At 45.9% G+C, this 19,109-nt stretch overlaps 1 protein-coding gene across 5 annotated transcripts in view; it reads right to left on the bottom strand.

Annotated features, from left to right (window-relative positions):
- The window catches only part of ABCB1 (ATP binding cassette subfamily B member 1), a 148,119-nt gene that overhangs the window by 9,081 nt on the left and 119,929 nt on the right, over positions 1–19,109 (bottom strand). For 3 of the 5 annotated variants that reach the window (XM_068235515.1, XM_068235514.1, XM_068235516.1), the window contains 9 exons: positions 17,177–17,323; positions 14,067–14,168; positions 11,626–11,703; positions 9,203–9,286; positions 6,567–6,770; positions 6,179–6,279; positions 3,691–3,831; positions 2,856–3,012; positions 918–1,115 (listed from right to left, as the gene is read on the bottom strand). In XM_068235515.1, coding sequence (XP_068091616.1) covers positions 918–1,115; positions 2,856–3,012; positions 3,691–3,831; positions 6,179–6,279; positions 6,567–6,770; positions 9,203–9,286; positions 11,626–11,703; positions 14,067–14,168; positions 17,177–17,323 — 1,212 coding nt within the window. Of the gene's footprint in view, positions 1–917; positions 1,116–2,855; positions 3,013–3,690; positions 3,832–5,850; positions 6,011–6,178; positions 6,280–6,566; positions 6,771–9,202; positions 9,287–11,625; positions 11,704–14,066; positions 14,169–17,176; positions 17,324–19,109 lie in introns of those variants that run through there. The other 2 variants (XM_068235518.1, XM_068235517.1) reach the window with 2 other exon arrangements.

The following is a 19,109-nucleotide window of genomic DNA, read 5'->3' as shown; positions in this document are numbered from 1 at the left end:
CAGCCATGCGAGGCTACAGTGCTCCAATCACAGCCATGCGGGGCTACAGTGCTCCAATCACAGCCATGCTATGCTCCAATCACAGCCATGCAAGGCTACAGTGCACCAATCACAGCCATGCAAGGCTACAGTGCTCCAATCACAGCCATGCAAGGCTGCAGTGCTCCAATCACAGCCATGCAAGGCTACAGTGCTCCAATCACAGCCATGCAAAGCTACAGTGCTCCAATCACAGCCATGCAAGGCAACAGTGCTCCAATCACAGCCATGCAAGACTACAGTGCTCCAATCACAGCCATGCAAGGAGCACACTTATGGTGTTAAGCAACAAATGCGTTTTTTGCATGCGAAATGTCACAAATTGTTATGGGCCGCAGAAAAATCACACAGCACAGCTGCACATGCTGGAAAGGGGAAGTCAGGCTTGGCTACATTGCACATTGAGCCAGATAACAGGTGGGGAGAGCAGAATAATGAGCTCATAGATTAGCTGGTGACTTGCAATATCCAATAAGTGTGCTGAGGGAAGGGCTTTGGCCAGACTGCACTGCACAGCTGCAGAGAAGTGAAAGGTGTGAGCACAGAGCTGCTTATGCCGGAATGTTCTGTGTGGTTGGCTTATCTGAATTACAGGACCGGCTGGACAAAATTGCTGAATATATGGCAGTTGAGGCATTGACATAGACAGTCTTTTGGCTGGGAGTCAGGCATTCCATTTTTATTGTGCTATATTCAATCATCTAACCTTAAAAATCATTAGTGATTTCCAGCTATGCAGTGTAGCAGAGGTATAAGCCAAACAGGACTTCAAATAGTTTGACCTGTGAGTTACTTCACATAGAGGGATGTCAATGGCATCAGTACCACTTAGGATGTAGTTCCATTGGTTTATTGTCTGTTATGGATTCCATGCTTACCACTCCTCCATCAAAGGGGTCATAGAACCTCTCCAGCAGCTGGACGGTGGTACTCTTCCCGCAGCCACTGCTGCCCACCAGCGCCAGGGTTTGGCCTTTTGTCACGGTGACGTCCAGCCCTTGCAGCACCTTCACATCTGGTCGGGTGGGGTAATTGAAGTGCACCCCCTGGAATGTGACATTTCCATCACAGTCTTCCTGCAGGCAATAAAAGCATATGTCAGAATAGGCAGAAGCTGTAAATGTATGCAGCCTGGATACGGACCAATCAAAGTGAGCAACTACTGCGTTCAGGGCCAGTTCTAGACTTTTTGCCACCAGTCTGGCCGTGCGAGTGCAAAGCCAGACCCGGATAGGAGAGACTCATAGGGCTGTGTATTGCAGGCACTGGCACTTCACTTACCTCTCACTGCTTCCTCCAAGACAGCATCTCCTCCCTGATCCCCAGGATGCCTGGTATGTGCTGCACCAGTGACAGCAGCATAGGAGAAAGGTCATTTATGTCTCATTTTAGTCTGGAAGAAACATACTTCTTCTTTTTTTGTCATAGTGGTCCTTTAACCACTTTTAGACCGCTCCACGCCGATTGTCGTGAAGGCCTGGGGCGGGGCTTTGCAGGAGATCGGCGTGCGCATCTTTGCTTGAATGACGGAGCTCTGCGTCTGATGAAACAAGGTTGATTCTTGTGAAACGCGTCGGGTCACTGCATGCACTTTTAGCCTGTTCAATAAATGCTTGTAACCTACCCCAGGAACTAATCTGGAGAGCTTCTATGGCTTCCATATTGGATCCCTAGGCAGTGCTTCTACACAGATGCACAATTGAGATCAAGTACAGATCAACAGTGGTTTATCTTTTAGGGTTAGGGTTCTCAAACTGGGTGCCACGGCACTATGGTGCGCCTTGAGCACCTCCCAGATGTGCCTCGGCGTTCATCCCCATCCATTGTGGATTGCCATCAGGTAAGGCAACCGCACATTGATATACCATGTGGCTGCATTACCTGCCACTTCCCCTTAAGTCTGTGGTTGAAGTTGGACATTAGAGGAATCGGGGTGGAGCGGCAGATCAGTGCGCCTTGGCCTGGATAGGAAAGGAAATGTTAGCTAATGGGCGTCACTTACAATCTGGAGGGGGTGCTGAGGTGATGCTGCATAATTAAAGGGCGTGTTGCTAACTGCAGCCCCCATGTGGGGAAATGTCTATGTGCTCTTCTGCAAGATTGACTCTATATCCCTGTCATGTTCATCCAGGAGGGATGCTGCATAATGGGGGGAATGCTGCCTCACTGACTAACTGGAGTGGGGGATGCTGTCCAATGGGGGTCACTGACTATTTGGGGGGGGGCTGCCTAATAAGGGTCATAATGCCATTTTGGTACTGGTAGTCCCTGGTTAACGAACGAGATAGGGACTGTAGGTTCGTTCTTAACCTGAATCTGTTCTTAAGTCGGAACAATGTGCTATCGCGGTCCCCTGTGCCTCCAGTGTCCCCCTCTGTGTCACCTCTACCCCCTGTACCTGCTTCTACAAGTTTAAAAGCCATTTTTTCTTTGAATTTTTGTAATCAATTTTCTCAAAATCTACAAGTCCAATTTGAAAAATGTTTTTGGGCTTGTTCCCATGAAAACACTGAATCTATGCCGTTCGTATCGACGGGTCGTTCGTAAGTCAGGCGTTTGTAAGTCGGGGACTACCTGTAGTTGTTTTTGCCGAGGGGTGCCTTAAAATGCCATCAAGGGTGCCCTTACCCCAAGAAGTTTAAGAATCACTGTTTTGGGGCAAATAAAAAAAGATTAGATGCATATTAAATGATAAGTCTAGGAGAGTGCAAATGATAATAATGAAGCGAGTAATTACATTCGTGGCTCTCCTGGAAATGAAGTAATTTCTGGCTTTCCCGTAATCAAGTTCGGGAATAAAGATCCAAATCACTTACAGGAGCATTCCCCGCGGTGCTGTAGCTGTCTATGAGCGGCTGTCTCTCTAGAAGGCTGAATATGTGAGCTGCTGATATCTTGGCCTTCGCGTAGTCTGGAGCGAAGGAGCTGGTCTGACCCAAAGCCATGGCCCCGAACACGATGGCGGAGAACACCCTGGAGAGAGGAAACAGTCTCTTTAGCGAATTAGTCAAGTTTCAAGGAAATTTTTGACACTGTGGCCCTTGTTCAATCCACTTTTTCCCCTAGAAGATCATTTTTCATCTTCTGTTTAAAATAACTTTTCATCACCTTCAGTTACACATTGCCCAGCAAGCTGATTGTGAACCAGAACTCCTAGGAGTGTGTAAGGGGCTAAAAAGGACCAGAAAGCCTCCATATTAAAATGCTATGCAAAACAGGAATGTGTACCCATTCATTGATCTCCGGGCTACCGGGTGGTGGCCAATCACGAAACAGGTGCACGCTGCAGCACAGCAGCAGCCGCCTGGGCGTGATTGTGCCATAAATGGTCAATCTGCAGTATAGTAAAACAACCACAAGAAGTCACTGTGTGTAAAAGGTTATGGTAATCTTTATGGGATTGTCATTTATTGTATTCACTTCGTATTCTCTCTGTTCTAAGCTAGATGCATTTCCTGATGGTGCTGTATGAATTTTCTCTGCATGTTTTTCTTCAGGGGGTGCCTATCTGCTTGAACATAGCACTAAGCTCCAACACTAAAGACTTGGTGTGGTTACAGAAGGTGTAGCTTCTGGCCGCTATGAGCTGCATTACACTTATTGAAGAGCATTTATAACAATCATTTGAAATAGGCATTAAGATCTGCTTACAGGAATACATTTTCCATGGTTATGTGGCCATTTGCCATGAGCCAGGCACCGAAGCGGAAGCACCCGGCGTAAGCGAAGAACATGATGGCCTGAGACAGCCCGAATGTTACTCCGTGGATGTGCGCCTTCTTAACCGAGTTACTAAAATAAAGCAAAAAACAAACATTATTGGCTTACCGAATGTTTACATTTTCCACATGGTAATGTGGGTTACCAGATACTGAAACTCACAATTGTAAAATATTCTGTATCTTAGTACAGGGGACCCCAACCTTTTTCGGTCAAGGGCCGGATCAACCTACTTTAGACTGCTGGGGGGCCGGAACACACATAAAATGATGTTGAAAAACATTACATTGAATCTAGGTATTGATTCCCCCAATCATGCCTGGAGGAGAACTCCCAGCAGCAGTCATTCAGTCATGCGGCACTTGAAGAACATCTTTGTGCACCAGACAGTGAAGCATACCCAGGTGACAACCTGCCATCCAGTTGGATAGCAGTGTCACCTGATGCAGAATTGGATTGGAAGCCAGCGAATGACTGCTTGCTGGCTTCTACAGTATGTGGATGGGTGATGCCTGCATTGCTATCTATATGCGGGCCACTATTTAAAGTGCAGTGAGCCACATCTATAAGCTATACAGTTTGTGTTTGGAGGCCAGTGAAAAAGCCTCAGGGGGCCGTAGTTGACCTGTGGGCCGTAGTTTGAGGACCACTGTCTTAGTAGAACGTGACTTATTTTGTAATTTAATACCATTAATAATTACATTTCCAATTGCATCTGGCTCCGAATGTCCAAAAGTGCTGGTAAAATAGCCTTTTTACCTATATTTTTTTGGTGCACTCTTCAACTTTACCTACCAGCTTCACTTATTTGTACATTAATTCCTCTCCTCCCATAGCATAAATACATAATAAGTAACCAAAAATGAATGAAAAACAAATACCTAAATACCTTTATCTTTTACTAAAGGTACGTACACAAGTGCAACTTAACCTCCCTGGTGATACAATAAAATCGCCAGGGAGGCGGCGCAGCACTTTTTAAATTTTTTTTTTTAATCATGTAGCTAGCCTAGCGTTAGCTACATGATAGCCGCTGTGCAGCGGCATCCCCCCACCACTTCCGATCGCCTCCGGCGATCAGAGCAAACAGGGAATCCCATTCAGAACGGGATTTCCTGTTTGGCTTCCCCCGTCGCCATGGCGACGATCGGGATGACATTATTGACGTCATGGCGTCGGAGGGAGTCCCGATCCACCCCATAGCGCAGCCTGGCAGTGATTGGCCAGACTGCGCAAGGGGTCTCGGGGGGGGGGGCCTCTAATGCGACAAGTAGCGGCGAATCGGCGCGGAGTGGCGGCGATCGGCTTGTACACGCAGCTAGCAAAGTGTGGAAATCGGCCCACCAGGGGCTGAGAAATCCTCTGAGGCAGCTTACCCCGAGCTCAGCTTGGGATTATAGCCCAGGAGGTTAATGCATGACCGAACGACCAACCACGCGACTTTCGTTCAACAAGTCGTTCAAACTACTTGTACACACGTGGCCGACCTGCATGATAGTTGGTCAATAGATCCACCGGCTGGATCGGGCGAATCGCTGTTATCAGTTGGTCATCTAGTCGTTTATTGCCCTTACACATGCCCAACTTATAAGTTGGAACGATAGTTGGGCAGATTGTCTGCACGTGTGATAGTTGGGCAAATAGGGCTTGATCCACAAAAGGGTGATAACTGAGTTATCACGCCTAAAAGCTTTGCATGTGCAAACGTGCGTGCAAGCCACTGCGCATGCAAAGTTTTACCGCTCGCGTGTTGTTCTATTGCGCATACGGCATAACGCTGTATGCGCATTACCTATTACAGTGTATGCTTAGCACGCCCGTGCTAAGCTGGTTTGCACGCAATGTAATGCGCACAAAACTTTGCACGCGTAAAGCTTTACACGCATGATAACACATGCAAAGCTGCTTTTCACTGGCGTGCTAAGTGTTAGCACGCTTTGGTGAATCGAGCCCATTGTCTGCATGTGTGATTTTCCAAAAGACCTTGCGATTAAAAAACGCATGCGATTTTAAAAGAGCAGCAGTATGTACAGGCCCTTTGGCTGCACAATTTGACCAACCCGGCCTCCCTCCATTTGCCCCGTCCACCACCTGTCCTGTTTGTTCCCCCGGTACTGTGCTCTCGTCTTCTTCTCCCCCATCCTGTGTACTTTCCTGTGCTGTGCTTGGGGGTGCTTTGCTGCTTACCCCTGTGGAAGCAGGGCGGCCGCAGACTGAGTTTGTGACTGCTGCAGTTTACAGTTTAACTGCCTTAGTGTGCCAGACCACTGCCCGCTCCTTGCTTCCTGGTGATCTAGGCCATGGCCTTTGTTGTCACGCCTCAAATCTGGCCATGATAAAGATAAACAGTACTGCACACACAAACACACATGCACATGTGTATAAATGAGCTGCACACACAGGAACGCGCGTCACTTACTTGTAGGGTTTTACCAGCTTCTCATCATACATCTCTTCAAACTTCCTCTCTCGTGTTAGAGACACAACAGTGCGGATGTTTTCCACAGCATCAGTGGCAATCTATGAAGAAATGGTAGAAAATGACAAATGATGGATAGTTGGTCGACCTTCGTTACTGACATCGCTATGGAAGCCACATTTTTCAGGTACATAACATGACAATAGTCGCATCTTATCATCAGATGCTCACCGTTTATCAATGTGCCTGGGCTCATGGTACAACTTAATAAACTTGGTAATAAAGAATGCCTCCGGTGAGAATCTAGCATGTGTACTGGAGCCCCCCGGTCATCTAACGATCTTGCATGCTGGATATAAGTGATATTTTGGAATCAAACTTAACTTACTTTTCCTGCCACCTCCAGCTCCTCTTTGTCCTTCTTGGCATGCCCAGCAAACGTTTTCATTTCAATCAGGGCAGCAACAGAGATGATGGGCACGATGGCCAAGATGAGGAGCGTCAATTGCCACCCGTAGATAAAAGATATTATGGTGGCTGTGCCCAGGTTTGCAATGTTCTGGGCTAGCAGGGCAAGGCGAGATCCAGTGGCCTACAAGAGACAGAGGAGTTCAGTTAGGTCTTCTACACATGAAAATGTACTTTGGCTCAAAAAAAAAAATAAAAAAAAATTAATTAATTAAAATCGCCCCTCGGGTCAAGTATAGATATTGGACTAGACTTGGACTATACTTATTAAGGTTTTCCAGGGCTGAAGGTCTTAGCTGATCATTAATGATCCTTTAGACCTGTTGAGGATTTAGTGATATTCATCTTCCAGTAGGTGGAACAAGTCTGCAACCATCACCTAGTTTTAGTAGTCAAACATTTGCAGCTAAAATCAGGGCAATCAGTGAACTTTTTTGGATTGGTGCTCCTTCAAAACAGAAAAGGAAGGATCAATTAAGGCACTGGAATATGAAGCCCGTTATGCTGGGCATACACTATACGTTTTTTCTTATCAATTGAGCCGCTGATGGCTCGATTGATAAGTTCCGACATGTCCAATTGCCCGCCGGATCGATTCCGCGCTCGATACCCGCAGGCAGGACAATGGAACTAAACGAGTGCAAGATAAGGAAGCGCCTGCGGGGACGAGGGGGAATCGATCCAGGCACGCGCGGGGATGAGCGGGGGCGCGGCGGGAGTCGATCCGGCGGGTGATCGAGCCACAGAAACGTATAGTGTATGCCCAGCATTACGGTGTAGTATATTATGCACGAAAGAAAGATTCTGTATAGATGGTCTACATATTTGTTTCCAGTTGCCAAAACTGTAAGCCCATTCTAAAAAAATTTCTTAGAATAGGCTGGTCTCTTTCTCAAAATCCTGTAGGCTATTAGCCCATGATCAAACACAATGAGAGGAGACGGGTAGAGTAACTTGAAAAGAAGTGCCAAATAATCATAAAATAATTAATACTCCTAGTTAACCTCAGATTGTGCATAATTGCTCCTACTCAATATACTACTAAAATATAATGTTAAAAAACAAGATATCCAAATGTCCATGTATACTTATTCTTAGTCCATTATATGGAAAGATCACAAGCTTTAACCTTTTGGGGACTGCCGGCATTAGATTTTACACCCTACTTGTGGCTGTTGTAGCCTGATGCGGCGTAGTATCTATGCCACCCGCCGTTTCTGCTCCCGACGCGATCGTGTGCACCCGGGAGGGGGAGATTAAGCTGTCATATGACAGCTGGCATCTCCCCTCAGTGATCAGCAGCCATCGCGTATGGCTGCTGATCACGTGCTCACTACGATCGCCGGCGGATCGTAGGGATCACTTTGACAGCAGCGGCGGCAGGGGTGGAAAGAAGAGGATCCACTCACCTCCCTGCCATTCCCGCGACGATCGGTGCTCTCCACCGTTCTTGCTAGCATCTCCGCTCGTTGTGACGTAAGTCCCGGGCCGTGGCTTGATGACATCATCAAGCCGCGTCCCGGAACTTAGCATCAGTACGAGCGGGGATGTCGGAGAGAGCGGTGGTGTCTGCAGCGGCTTATTGCTGGAGCCTGGAAGGTGCCTGGAAGATGCCTGCTGTACACAGGGGGGACAACTGGCCAAACAGGGCACACTATGCCCAGCAAGCCCCTGCAGGGATCCGGCTGCCTGACCCCCCCAAATGCGCCCCCCTCCCGCACCGCAAAATGCCTGGTCCTTAAGGGGGTTAGGCAGCCGGTCCCGAAAGGGTTAATGTATACAATTATACTTATGAATATAACAATTACTTGTTATTTCTTTTTCTCGAAAACCCAATAAAAATTATTAAAACACATAAAATAATCAAACTTATAAATATGTACTACCCCCACCCGTTCCTTAAAAAGTACATGTGATGCTGGATGGGTATATTTTATTGGCAGATGGATAAAACAATGGTGGAACATCTTTGTTAAACCCGATGGGTCCTTTTCCTTCAGGTCAACACTGCCCAACACTGCTACTGAGCTGACCAAGCAGTACATAGTGATGTGGTTTCATTCAGTACGAGTTATTTGTGGTAGCCTGTTCCCGCTGCTCAAAACTATACCTATACACCTAATATAATAAAATGGTAGAGTAGCTGCGTCCTCCGCCTGCGTCCATGTCAGCGCCCGCCGTTGTGAGCATGAATTACCAGCGACCCCTGGCAGTGGATCCGCAGGCCGTGTATGCGCACAACAGTGTGCTGTGACCGGAGGCGGGAGCGCTCAGTGTGCAGAGGATGGGGGCGTCGCGGAAGACCACTCAAGAGGTCGGCAGCTGTGCTTCTATCGTCCATTATTATAACGGGCATAAGGTCTAGTTTTCCATTAGTCTGGAATACTTTTCCTGATCTCGATACATCCAAACAGAATATAATCTCTTTCTATAGTTTGTGAGGGTATGTTGGAAAAACCTCATCCTCCATGGACAGAAGTAGAAGCATGTAGTGAACAATTTATGTGATAAGAACATTAAAGTGTCAAGGAATAAGACAGGCAGCAGATAACTCACCCCCTGAACCTGCGCGGCGTCAGAAGCCAGTCTGGTGGTTAAAGCTCCGGTGCTGTTCTTTTTGTCATCAAACCATCCGATTTCCTATAACGCAGAAAAGCAGGCGTGACCAAATAATCCCATGTACAGTGCAGAGGTAACAGCAACACCATACCTCCCAACATTCTGAGCTAATAAAGAGGGACACATTTACGACAAGACTCTTCCACACCCTGTCACACCCTCACTACACCCCTAGTCATGCGTACCCTAATGAATTAATTAGCGAAAGAGGTAATTTTATAATTGAAACCGCACTGGTCCTTTCTATCATCACTACTTTTCCTTTATATTAACATTAGAAAATAAGAAATATATCAATTTGAAAGACAATAATAAAGTTTAGAGTCAATTTAATATATTTATTTGTAGAAAAATGCATATTTTTATATAGATGTTAACATTAGTCCTGAAAGAGGGACAAATGAGCAAGAAAGAGGGACAGGGGGGCAGGTTTTCAAAAGAGGGACTATAACGATGTACAGAGGCGCCAGTAGTATAAAATATAATAAAAAGTTTAAAATATTCAGGTGGTGGTGGTGGACCAGCCTACCTAAAAACAGACACGATGCTGTCAATTAAAGTCAAAAATTTATTCACATACTCCGAGAACAAGCTGCGACGCGTTTCACGGGCAAAATCCCGCTTCCTCAGGCATTAAACAACAGGAATATCACACTACAAATGACAGAGATAAAAACCGGTAATGGTGAACTGTATACGTATAGGATGATAGGATGAGTATACAGTTCACCATTACCACACTTCCCACCACCCCCTATACACTAATGAGCAAATTATATATTACACACCCCCTATACATTACTACCTCATCACTTTCCTATTGTTTTACAAATGTATACCTGCAGCTCCCTAAAACAGTTTTTATCTCTGTCATTTGTAGTGTGATACTCCTGTTGTTTAATGCCTGAGGAAGCGTGATTTTGCCCGTGAAACGCGTCGCAGCTTGTTCTCGGAGTATGTGAATACATTTTTGACTTTAATTGACAGCATCGTGTCTGTTTTTAGGTAGGCTGGTCCACCACCACCACCTGAATATTTTAAACTTTTTATTATATTTTATACTACTGGCGCCTCTGTACATCGTTACCTTACCCTCTTCTTCTTCTATCACAGAGAGCGACATCTTAATCCTGAGTGGGGACAGGTCTAATCTCCCTACCTGCCTATACAGTGGTTGCCTGTGCGGTAACCCATGTTTGTAAGTATAATACTTACTTGTCAATTTTTTTCCCCTTGTTCAAAACTTACTACACCATATCGGGCTCTCGGTTTCTTTATTTATCAAAAGAGAGACTGTCCCTCCAAAAGAGGGATAGTTGGGAGCTCTGAGCAACACTGATCCAAAGAATTATACCGGCAGTAGTGATGATCGGAATGTGCTAATTGCGATTTCGCTAAATTTTATGTAATTTTTGTAATTATGATGGTAATGGAAAATCGTAATCACAAAAAATTACACAAAATTATGATTTAATGTGAAATTACGAATGCCTCGTGCAGCTCTGAGCAATGCCATGCTATGCCACGCCCACAAACTTTCCAACATGTCAGTCACACGTCTGATCAATAAACTGCACAAAACTGATTAGTGGCTGACCAGCTGGATATGTTGGGGATGACAGCGATTGATAGATAAAACTGGGAGAGAGGAGGTGCCCCCGAAACAGCGTATCTAATAGCTATGTGAAATAATGAAAGATAACTGGCTTACCTCTAAGGAAAGGGGCAACGCCAATTTCAAAATACATTTTTATTTTCAGACACTTGAACGATAACGCGTTTTGTGGAGCACAGTCCGCTTTCTCAGATAAAATAACAAACAGTGTCTCTACATATTGATATTTGCAAGCTTGGAGCGTAATGTATCGCTAAAAGATAAGCAACGGTCTAATAACCTTTCTTTGTTATAGTTTACAGAACTCCTGCAATAAATCTTCACTGTGTCTACTTCCTGGTTTCATGGAAGCAGAGAAAGGGTTAACCTCCTGTGTTTACATATTAGCTGTGTCTGCCGAGGACTGCAGAATCTCTGTGTTGACACAGATCAAATGACATGTGTGATTACTTGAAGATGAGGGGGATTAGACAGGCTCTTCACTCTAAAAACATGCAGGGTGAATTTCTCTCTGGTTTCCTTGTGTTCTGTGCAAGAGTTCAGGTCCTCTTTTTTAACTATATATGTGTTGGTTTTGAGACTTGGAGTTCCGCTTTAAATAATAGCAGAAACCAATGTAAATTGTGTTTCCAGCAGTACTGCTACAGCAGCACAACACTAAGAAGTCATACACACACAGTCATTTTTTGAATGAAATGTCCGATATGTTTTGTGCTCATTAAGCACAACAGGAACTTTTACTAACCTGTCTTAGCATGGATTTAAAGGTCAACAGCCTGAGCCTCATGGTGAGAATCTCTCCGGCTTTCCCAAAAGTGTATCCCTGTGAAGGGAAAAGACAAAAAATCACATCCTCTATTGATTGCTGGCACAGAGAGCATATCATCCGAAAGCTTGGTTACAGTTCTGAACTGCCTTCATAGTCCTGGCATGTGACTGCAATTACTACTAATCCTCATTGCAGCAGGTTCATCAATAAGCCCGACCCATCTCTGCTCAATAGCACAGTGGAGAAACCTGAATGCAAAATAAGTAAATTAATCAAAAACAAATGAGGGAGCTTTTGTTTTTAAATAATTTTAACTTGACTACTATGTCTTATTTATTTTTACAACCCTATGCTTCAGGTAAGGTCAGGCACAACCATTATAGCACACAAACTTATCAGCGCTGGGTGCTATTTGACGGGGGCCTGTATAGGCAAGCTGATGACAGTTTGGTGCACATTGCCATGTGCTGGACCAATTTATGCACCAAAAATCCAAGGCATGCCCACACCTCTGGCCATAGGCATAAGACCACGGCCAACAAAACGTGAGGAGTGGTGAGCATAAAAAAATGGCACAGCTGCGCACAGGCATCTAGCAAATACTGGCTGGTGATCCCGGGTATCCTTGTGCAAGCAAAGTGCAGTTACCCGATTTAGCATGGCCATGGTTTGCATGCTAACTGGTGTTATGTGTAAGCCCAACTGAAACAGCACCCTGTGCTGTTTCATCATTACAGCTCTTTTCCTTGGCAAGTGCTTGTGCTCTGTTAGATCTGACTTTGGCCCTGCAACCTCGAGCCTGCTCTGCTAGCTTCTAGTCCAAACTTTGACCTGCCTCCTCGAACCTGTTCTGCTAGTCCTAACCTTGCCCTGCCTTCTCGAGCCTGCTCTGCTAGCTGCTAGTCCTAACTTTGTCCTGTGTCTTTGAGCCTGCTCTGCTAGTCCTAACTTTGGCCTGTGTTCTCGAGCCTGCTCTGCTTGTCTAAACTTTGGCCTGCGTACTCAAGCCTGCTCTGCTATTTCTAACTTTGGCCTGCATCCTCGAGCCTGCCTAGTCCTAACTGTGGCCTGCCTCCTCGAGCCTGCACTGCTAGTCCTAACTTTGGCCTGCATCCTTGAGCTTGCTCTGCTAGTCCTAACTTTGGCCTGCTTCCTCGAGCCTGCACTGCTAGTCCTAACTGTGGCCTGCATCCTCGAGCCTGCACTGCTAGTCCTAATGTTGGCCTGCGTCCTCGAGTCTGCTCTGTTAGTCCTAACTTTGGCCTGCATCCTCAAGCCTACTCTGCTAGTCCTAACTATGGCCTGCGTCCTCGAGCCTACTCTGCTAGTCCTAACTTTGGCCTGCATCTTCAAGCCTGCACTGCTAGTCCTAACTTTGGCCTGCGTACCTGAGCCTGCTCTGCTAGTCTAAACTTTGGCCTGCGTGCTCAAGCCTGCTCTGCTAGTCCTAACTTTGGCCTGCGTGCTCAAGCCTGCTCTGCTAGTCCTAACTTTGGCCTGCATACTTGAGCCTGCACTGCTATTTCTAACTTTGGCCTGGATCCTCGAGCCTGCTCTGCTAGTCCTAATGTTGGCCTGTGTCCTCGAGCCTGCTCTGCTAGTCCTAACTTTGGCCTGCGTCCTCGAGCCTGTATTGCTAGTCCTAACTGTGGCCTGCGTCCTCGAGCCTGCACTGCTAGCTGCTAGTCCTAACAGTGGCCTGCGTCCTCAAGCCTGCACTGCTAGTCCTAACTGTGGCCTGCGTCCTCAAGCCTGCACTGCTAGTCCTAACTGTGGCCTGCATCCTCGAGCCTGCACTGCTAGTCCCAATTTTGGCCTGCATCCTCGAGCCTGCACGTCTAGTCCTAACTTTGGCCTGTGGCCTCGAGCCTCCTGTGGTAGCCCTAACTTTGACCTGCATCCTATAGCCTGCTCTGCTAGTCCTTTGTATTTTAGAAAGCACACAGAGTGTGGTGGATAGGTCAACTTTTTGAAAATTAAAATCTCCCTACATTTGTCCAGTTAAAAGATAGATTAAGGGCCCGTTTCCACTAGCCACCACGCACGGCTGCGAGACGTGTGGCGGCACTTCCGGGTCTGTGGGTACGCAGATGAATCCCAGAAGCTGTGCCATGCATGGGATTTGCTGCCTCCTGCACGAAAACTGATGGCAGTGTCGGCTAAATCGCTAGGGCAAGCGATTCTGCTGGCATCGCCATTATTTCCTATGGCAGAATATCCCTGCGCGATTTGCCTGCGGGGAAACTCTGCGGATTTGGCCCAGTTTCCGCGCTAGTGGGAACGGACCCTTACCCTGTTAACTCATTGTAATGGTAGTTGCAAATTAGATAAGCCATAAAGGTTGTTTTCAGTTAAGCACTTTAGGAAAAGAGTCAACATTGTATAGAAGTATATGTAATAAAAACAGGATGAATTACCTGAAGAGAAAATGTGATAAACGAGGCTCCTCCGAGCGCCAGGAAGATCAGGCTGTACATGGTGCTTTTGGCTCTCATTTCATCAGCTGGTCCTGCAAATATCTGAAAGACACCGGTAGATTCAATGGAACAATTTTAGTTACTGACCAAACATTGCCCTATAAGTGTGGATCCTTCACTGACCATGAGACCTGTGAGGAACAGTGAGAGTTGCGGGCTGGTAGGAGGGGGCATGGCAGCACAGAGACACTGAGAGGTGTGGGCTGGTAGGAGGGGGCATGGCAGCACATGAACACTGAGAGGTGCGGGCTGGAAGGAGGAGACATGGCAGCACAGAGACACTGAGAGGTGAGGGCTGGAAAGAGGGGGTATGGCAGCACAGAGACACTGAGAGGTGCGGACTAGAAGCAGGAGGTGTAGCAGCACAGGAACACTGAGAGGTGTAGGCTGGAAGAAGGGGGCATGGCAGTACAGGAACACAGAGGTGCAAGCTGGAAGGAGGAGGCATGGCAGTACAGGAACACTGAGAGGTGCAGGCTGGAAGGAGGGGGCATGGCAGCACAGGAACACTAAGAGGTGTGGGCTGGAAGGAGGGGCATGGTAGCACAGGACACTAAGAGGTGCAGGCTGGAAGGAGGGGCATGGCAGCACAGGACACTGAGAGGTGCAGGCTGGAAGGAGGGGCATAGCAGAACAGGACACTGAGAGGTGCAGGATGGAAGGAGGTGCATGGCAGCACAGGACACTGAGAGGTGCAGGCTGGAAGGAGGAGGCATGGCAGTACAGGAACACTAAGAGGTGTGGGGTGGAAGGAGGAGGCATGACAGCACAGGAAGAGAGGTGCGGGCTGGAAGCAGGAAGCATTGCACCACAGGGACACTGATAGCTGGAGTCTGGAAGGAGCGGGCATGGCAGTACAGGACAACACACAACATACAGGGCCTAAGGGCACAAAAAGTAAAAATCTGTCCTTGTAAATAAGTATGGATTGTGAATCAACACCGATCTCCTTAGTGGGGACTCTAAAACAAATCACTTGTCCCTTTTTTATCTAAAGTAAATGTATTGGGTATTTTATTATTCATTGTAATTATAAAGTGCCAACATATTATGCAGCGCTGCACAATAGATAAATGGGTTAACTTACAAGGAGCTCACAACAAAACAAGATCATGCAAATGTCTGATAACTGAAGTTCAGCGTCTTTGTTCAAAATAGAGTCTGATCTAGCCTGTTATGCCTGGTACACACCTTGCAACTTCCTGTCAGATAGATCAGTTGAATAGATCATTTCCAACAGGTCCGATCAGATTTCCGATCTTTTTTTTCCTGACCACTTCTATACAAAATAGATCAGAAAAAATGATCGGAAATTAGATCGGACCTGTCAGAAATGATCTATTTGACCCGTCTATCTGATGGGATGGTGTGTGTAGCAGGCATAATTCTGGGAATACACAATGAGGAATTTTGGCAGATTTACTGGCCGATCGATTTTCTGATCGATTTCCATTAACTTCTATTAGAAAATCCATCAGAAAAAAAGACCGAAATTGGATTGGACCTTTCAGAAAGTCTATCTGCCAAAAAACTCATGGTGTATTCCCAGCATGATGCTAGGTACACATGTTACGTTTTTTTTTCGTTCGATAGAGGCGTTTGGTTGATAATTTCTGTCATGTCCGATATTACATTGGATCGTTTACCACTTGATATCTCATAGAAGTGAATAGAAATTGGTAAGAAAAGATAAGAGAATCGGGCGGGAAGTGAAGCGGAAAAACGAATCGAAACTTGATTGAATGGAAAATCGACCAAAAAAATGTAACAAATGTACCCAGCAGAAGAGGGGTGTCAGCCAGTGAGATTGCATAATCAAGCTGGAAACACTAGGGGGCCTGCCAGAGGGTAGAGACAATAGGTGATGTGGGGGTTTGGCAAGCATGAAAAGGTGCATCTTGAGGGCTCACTTGAAGGTATTAACCTCTTCACCTCAAAGGGTTTATCTGCTCAAAAAACCAGAGCAGTTTTCACCCATCAGCGCTCCTTCCATTCATTCACTCACCTATAACTTTATTACTACTTATTACAGCGAAACAATCTATATCTTGTTTTTTATGCCACTGTATAGGCTTTCTTTGGGGGGTACTTTTTGCTAAAAATCATTTTCTTCTAACTCAGTTTTAATAAGAAGAATAAGAAAAAAATAGAAAAAAAAAACATTATTTCTCAGTTTTCAGCCATTATATTTTCAAAATGAAACATGCTACCGTAATTAAAACCCACACATTTTATTTTCCCGTTTGTATTGTTTATTGCAACGTTTAAACTTTTTCCCTAGTACAATGTATGGCACCAATATTTAATTTGGAAATAAAGGTGCATTTTTTAAGTTTTGCGTCTATCCCCAATTACAGGCCCATAATTTATAAAGTAATTGTAGTATACAGTTTTTGTATGCATATTAAAAAAGTTCAGTCCCTAAGGTAACTATTTATGTATTTTTTTTAATTTTTTAATTTTTTTTTATTAAAAAAAATAAATAAAAAAAAATGGTAACTTTAGGGGAGTGTGGGAGGTCAGGGGTTAATAATAATAATAAAAAAGGTAACTAGGGATAATAAACTGAAAAAAAAAAAAAGGGGGATGTAACATTACAATTTGGCCACAAGATGTCCTCAGTAGTGACTTCAGCTCCGTACTGTTTGTACGGAAACGGAAGCACTACGCATACGGAATGAATGAATGGCCGAGACGTCTGTATAGACGGCTGCAGCCATTCACACGGGGAATTAGATCAATGAATGGGATTTGTTTTCCCATTCATTGATCTAGAGGCGGGCGATCGGCGGTAATGAGCGGCGGTACCGAGCGCGGGGGGGCGAGCGGGGGGGCGTGGCGGGAGGGACGTAGTACCTACGTCCCTGCACAAAGTTATGGCAGTTTGCAGGGACGTAGTTACTCGTCCCGGGGGAGGGGAAATGGTTAAAGGTGGGGGCGAGTCTGATGGCTGGTGGGAGCGAGTTCCAGAGATGGGGGGCAGCCCTAGTGTAGTCGTAGACTTGGGATTTAACAGCCATTTCTAAACTAACTTGGAAACCTCCACTCACCCCGATAATCTTGGAGAATATAACAGCGAAAGCTGGCTGGGTGGCACCATTGATGAGGGAACAAATGAGTCCGACCACAAAGTACGGCCATTCAGTCTTGTTCAGGCTCATGATTTTCAAGAACGACACCGACTTAAGGTTTTCAGGCTAAAAACAAAACCAAAATGTAGTCATGTACATATACAATACAAATATACGCAATATATACAGTACTTTCTAGAAAGTGGCTGACATCCGAGTCCAGGGAAAACCACAGTTTGAAATATAATTTGTACATTTGTTTTTGTTATTTGCATTGCTTGGTATAGTCAGTCAGAAAGTGCCCATTAATGTTACAATCTTGATTGTACAATGGTACCACTTCAATGTCATATTAGGGGTTACCTAAAGTATCCATTTAAAGTATGTTCACTCAGTTTATCCTTCTACGTCACATATTGGATACGATTGTACCAGTGATGAGCGAAAATGCTAAAATTCTTTTCGCTGAATTTCCCCCTAATTTCGTTTTGACAGGCGAATTTTCGATCGAATATTTTCACGTTAAGTTTTGCCTAATACCCGTTATTTTCACGTTAAATTCGTAGTTCATCGCGTACGTATTTCTGCGTAGTCGTAGTTCCGCTATGCGAAGCTTCGCCACGCATGTATTAGCGGATTATTGCAGACATTTTTCCGCAAAAGGGCATAAGCGTCCGCATAGTTCAATTTTCGATGTTGGTCGAAAACGCGAATATTGCTGAAGATTTTCATGAAAACTTGCCGAATTCGAAAATGGGATTTTCAATGCGAAAATGACTTTGGCGAAAATTCGCAAGCAACACTGGATTGTACAACCAAGACTGTCACTTTAAGGCGCACACCAAACTCGTGGAAATACACTCCAATTTTTCAGACCTCTTGAAATTAAATGCTCAATAAACTACACATTTTGGATAAATTTTGCCCTCAAACGCGAGTTTTACTAAATGGAGTACAAGTATCAGGGGTGCAGTGTTCTCCCAGGCTTTTTTAGCCGGGTGCTCCACCCGGCTAGTTTCGGTGAACACCGGGCTGTCATCGGCTCACCTCCTCCTATACTATAAGCAGAGTTGCGTGCAGAAGAACCGGCCCTGCATTCTCACCTCACCCCACCCGGCTACTTTTTCATGCCACCCGGCTGAAAAAAAATTCTGTGGAGAACACTGGGGGTGTAACTAGAGGGGAGCAGCACCTGCAATAGCAGGGGGGTCTAGAGCTGTCAGGGGTCACCAACTACTAACCTTCCCTTCCTCCCATACAGGACACTATACTTCAGATCAGGTGTATTTGTGGCCACATTGTTATGGGGGTGAAGATCATGATGGCCACACTTGTTTTATGACCCTTGTGAGATGGGCCCCAAGGGTAGAAGCGGCACGAAGGGGAGGCAAGAGAAGGGATGTGAACATTGGTGGGCCCAATCATAGTGGGAGGGGGGGGGGCAATGAATTGTAGTTACGCCACTGGCAAGCATCCTGGCCAGAGCTGGATTTACCATAAGGCACTGTAGGCACGCACCTACAGGCGCCTGATGATGGAGGGGCGGCTCACTCCCCTTCCCTAGCGCCTTCTTCCTTCCCTATGCAGAGTCCTAAGCAGAGCGTAAATGAGAGTTAGTCACCTGGCTCTCAGCATTCCACTGACAAGAACTCCCTTCAGTCGGGGCACCTCTAGCTGGCTACCTAATGCTAAAGGACACCTGTAGCTACCTATGACTGGTAAGGGGGAAGTCACAGCTGGGTCAGCCAGCACACTTGTAGTGCAGTTCAGGAGGGGGGGGGGGGGGTTCTGGAGGGCGAAGTTTAGGGTGCCAGGACATCTGCCTATAGGCTTCTGTGATGTAAATCCGGGCCTGATCCTGGCTGTTTGTAATTTCTTTGTTTAGTTTGGGGTTTAGTTTGGCTAACATAGA

Source organism: Hyperolius riggenbachi, chromosome 5 (assembly GCF_040937935.1).
Source record: "Hyperolius riggenbachi isolate aHypRig1 chromosome 5, aHypRig1.pri, whole genome shotgun sequence".
NCBI lineage: Eukaryota > Metazoa > Chordata > Amphibia > Anura > Hyperoliidae > Hyperolius > Hyperolius riggenbachi.
Note: the sequence above shows the minus strand (reverse complement) of the source record. Positions and strands in the feature narration are given on the sequence as shown.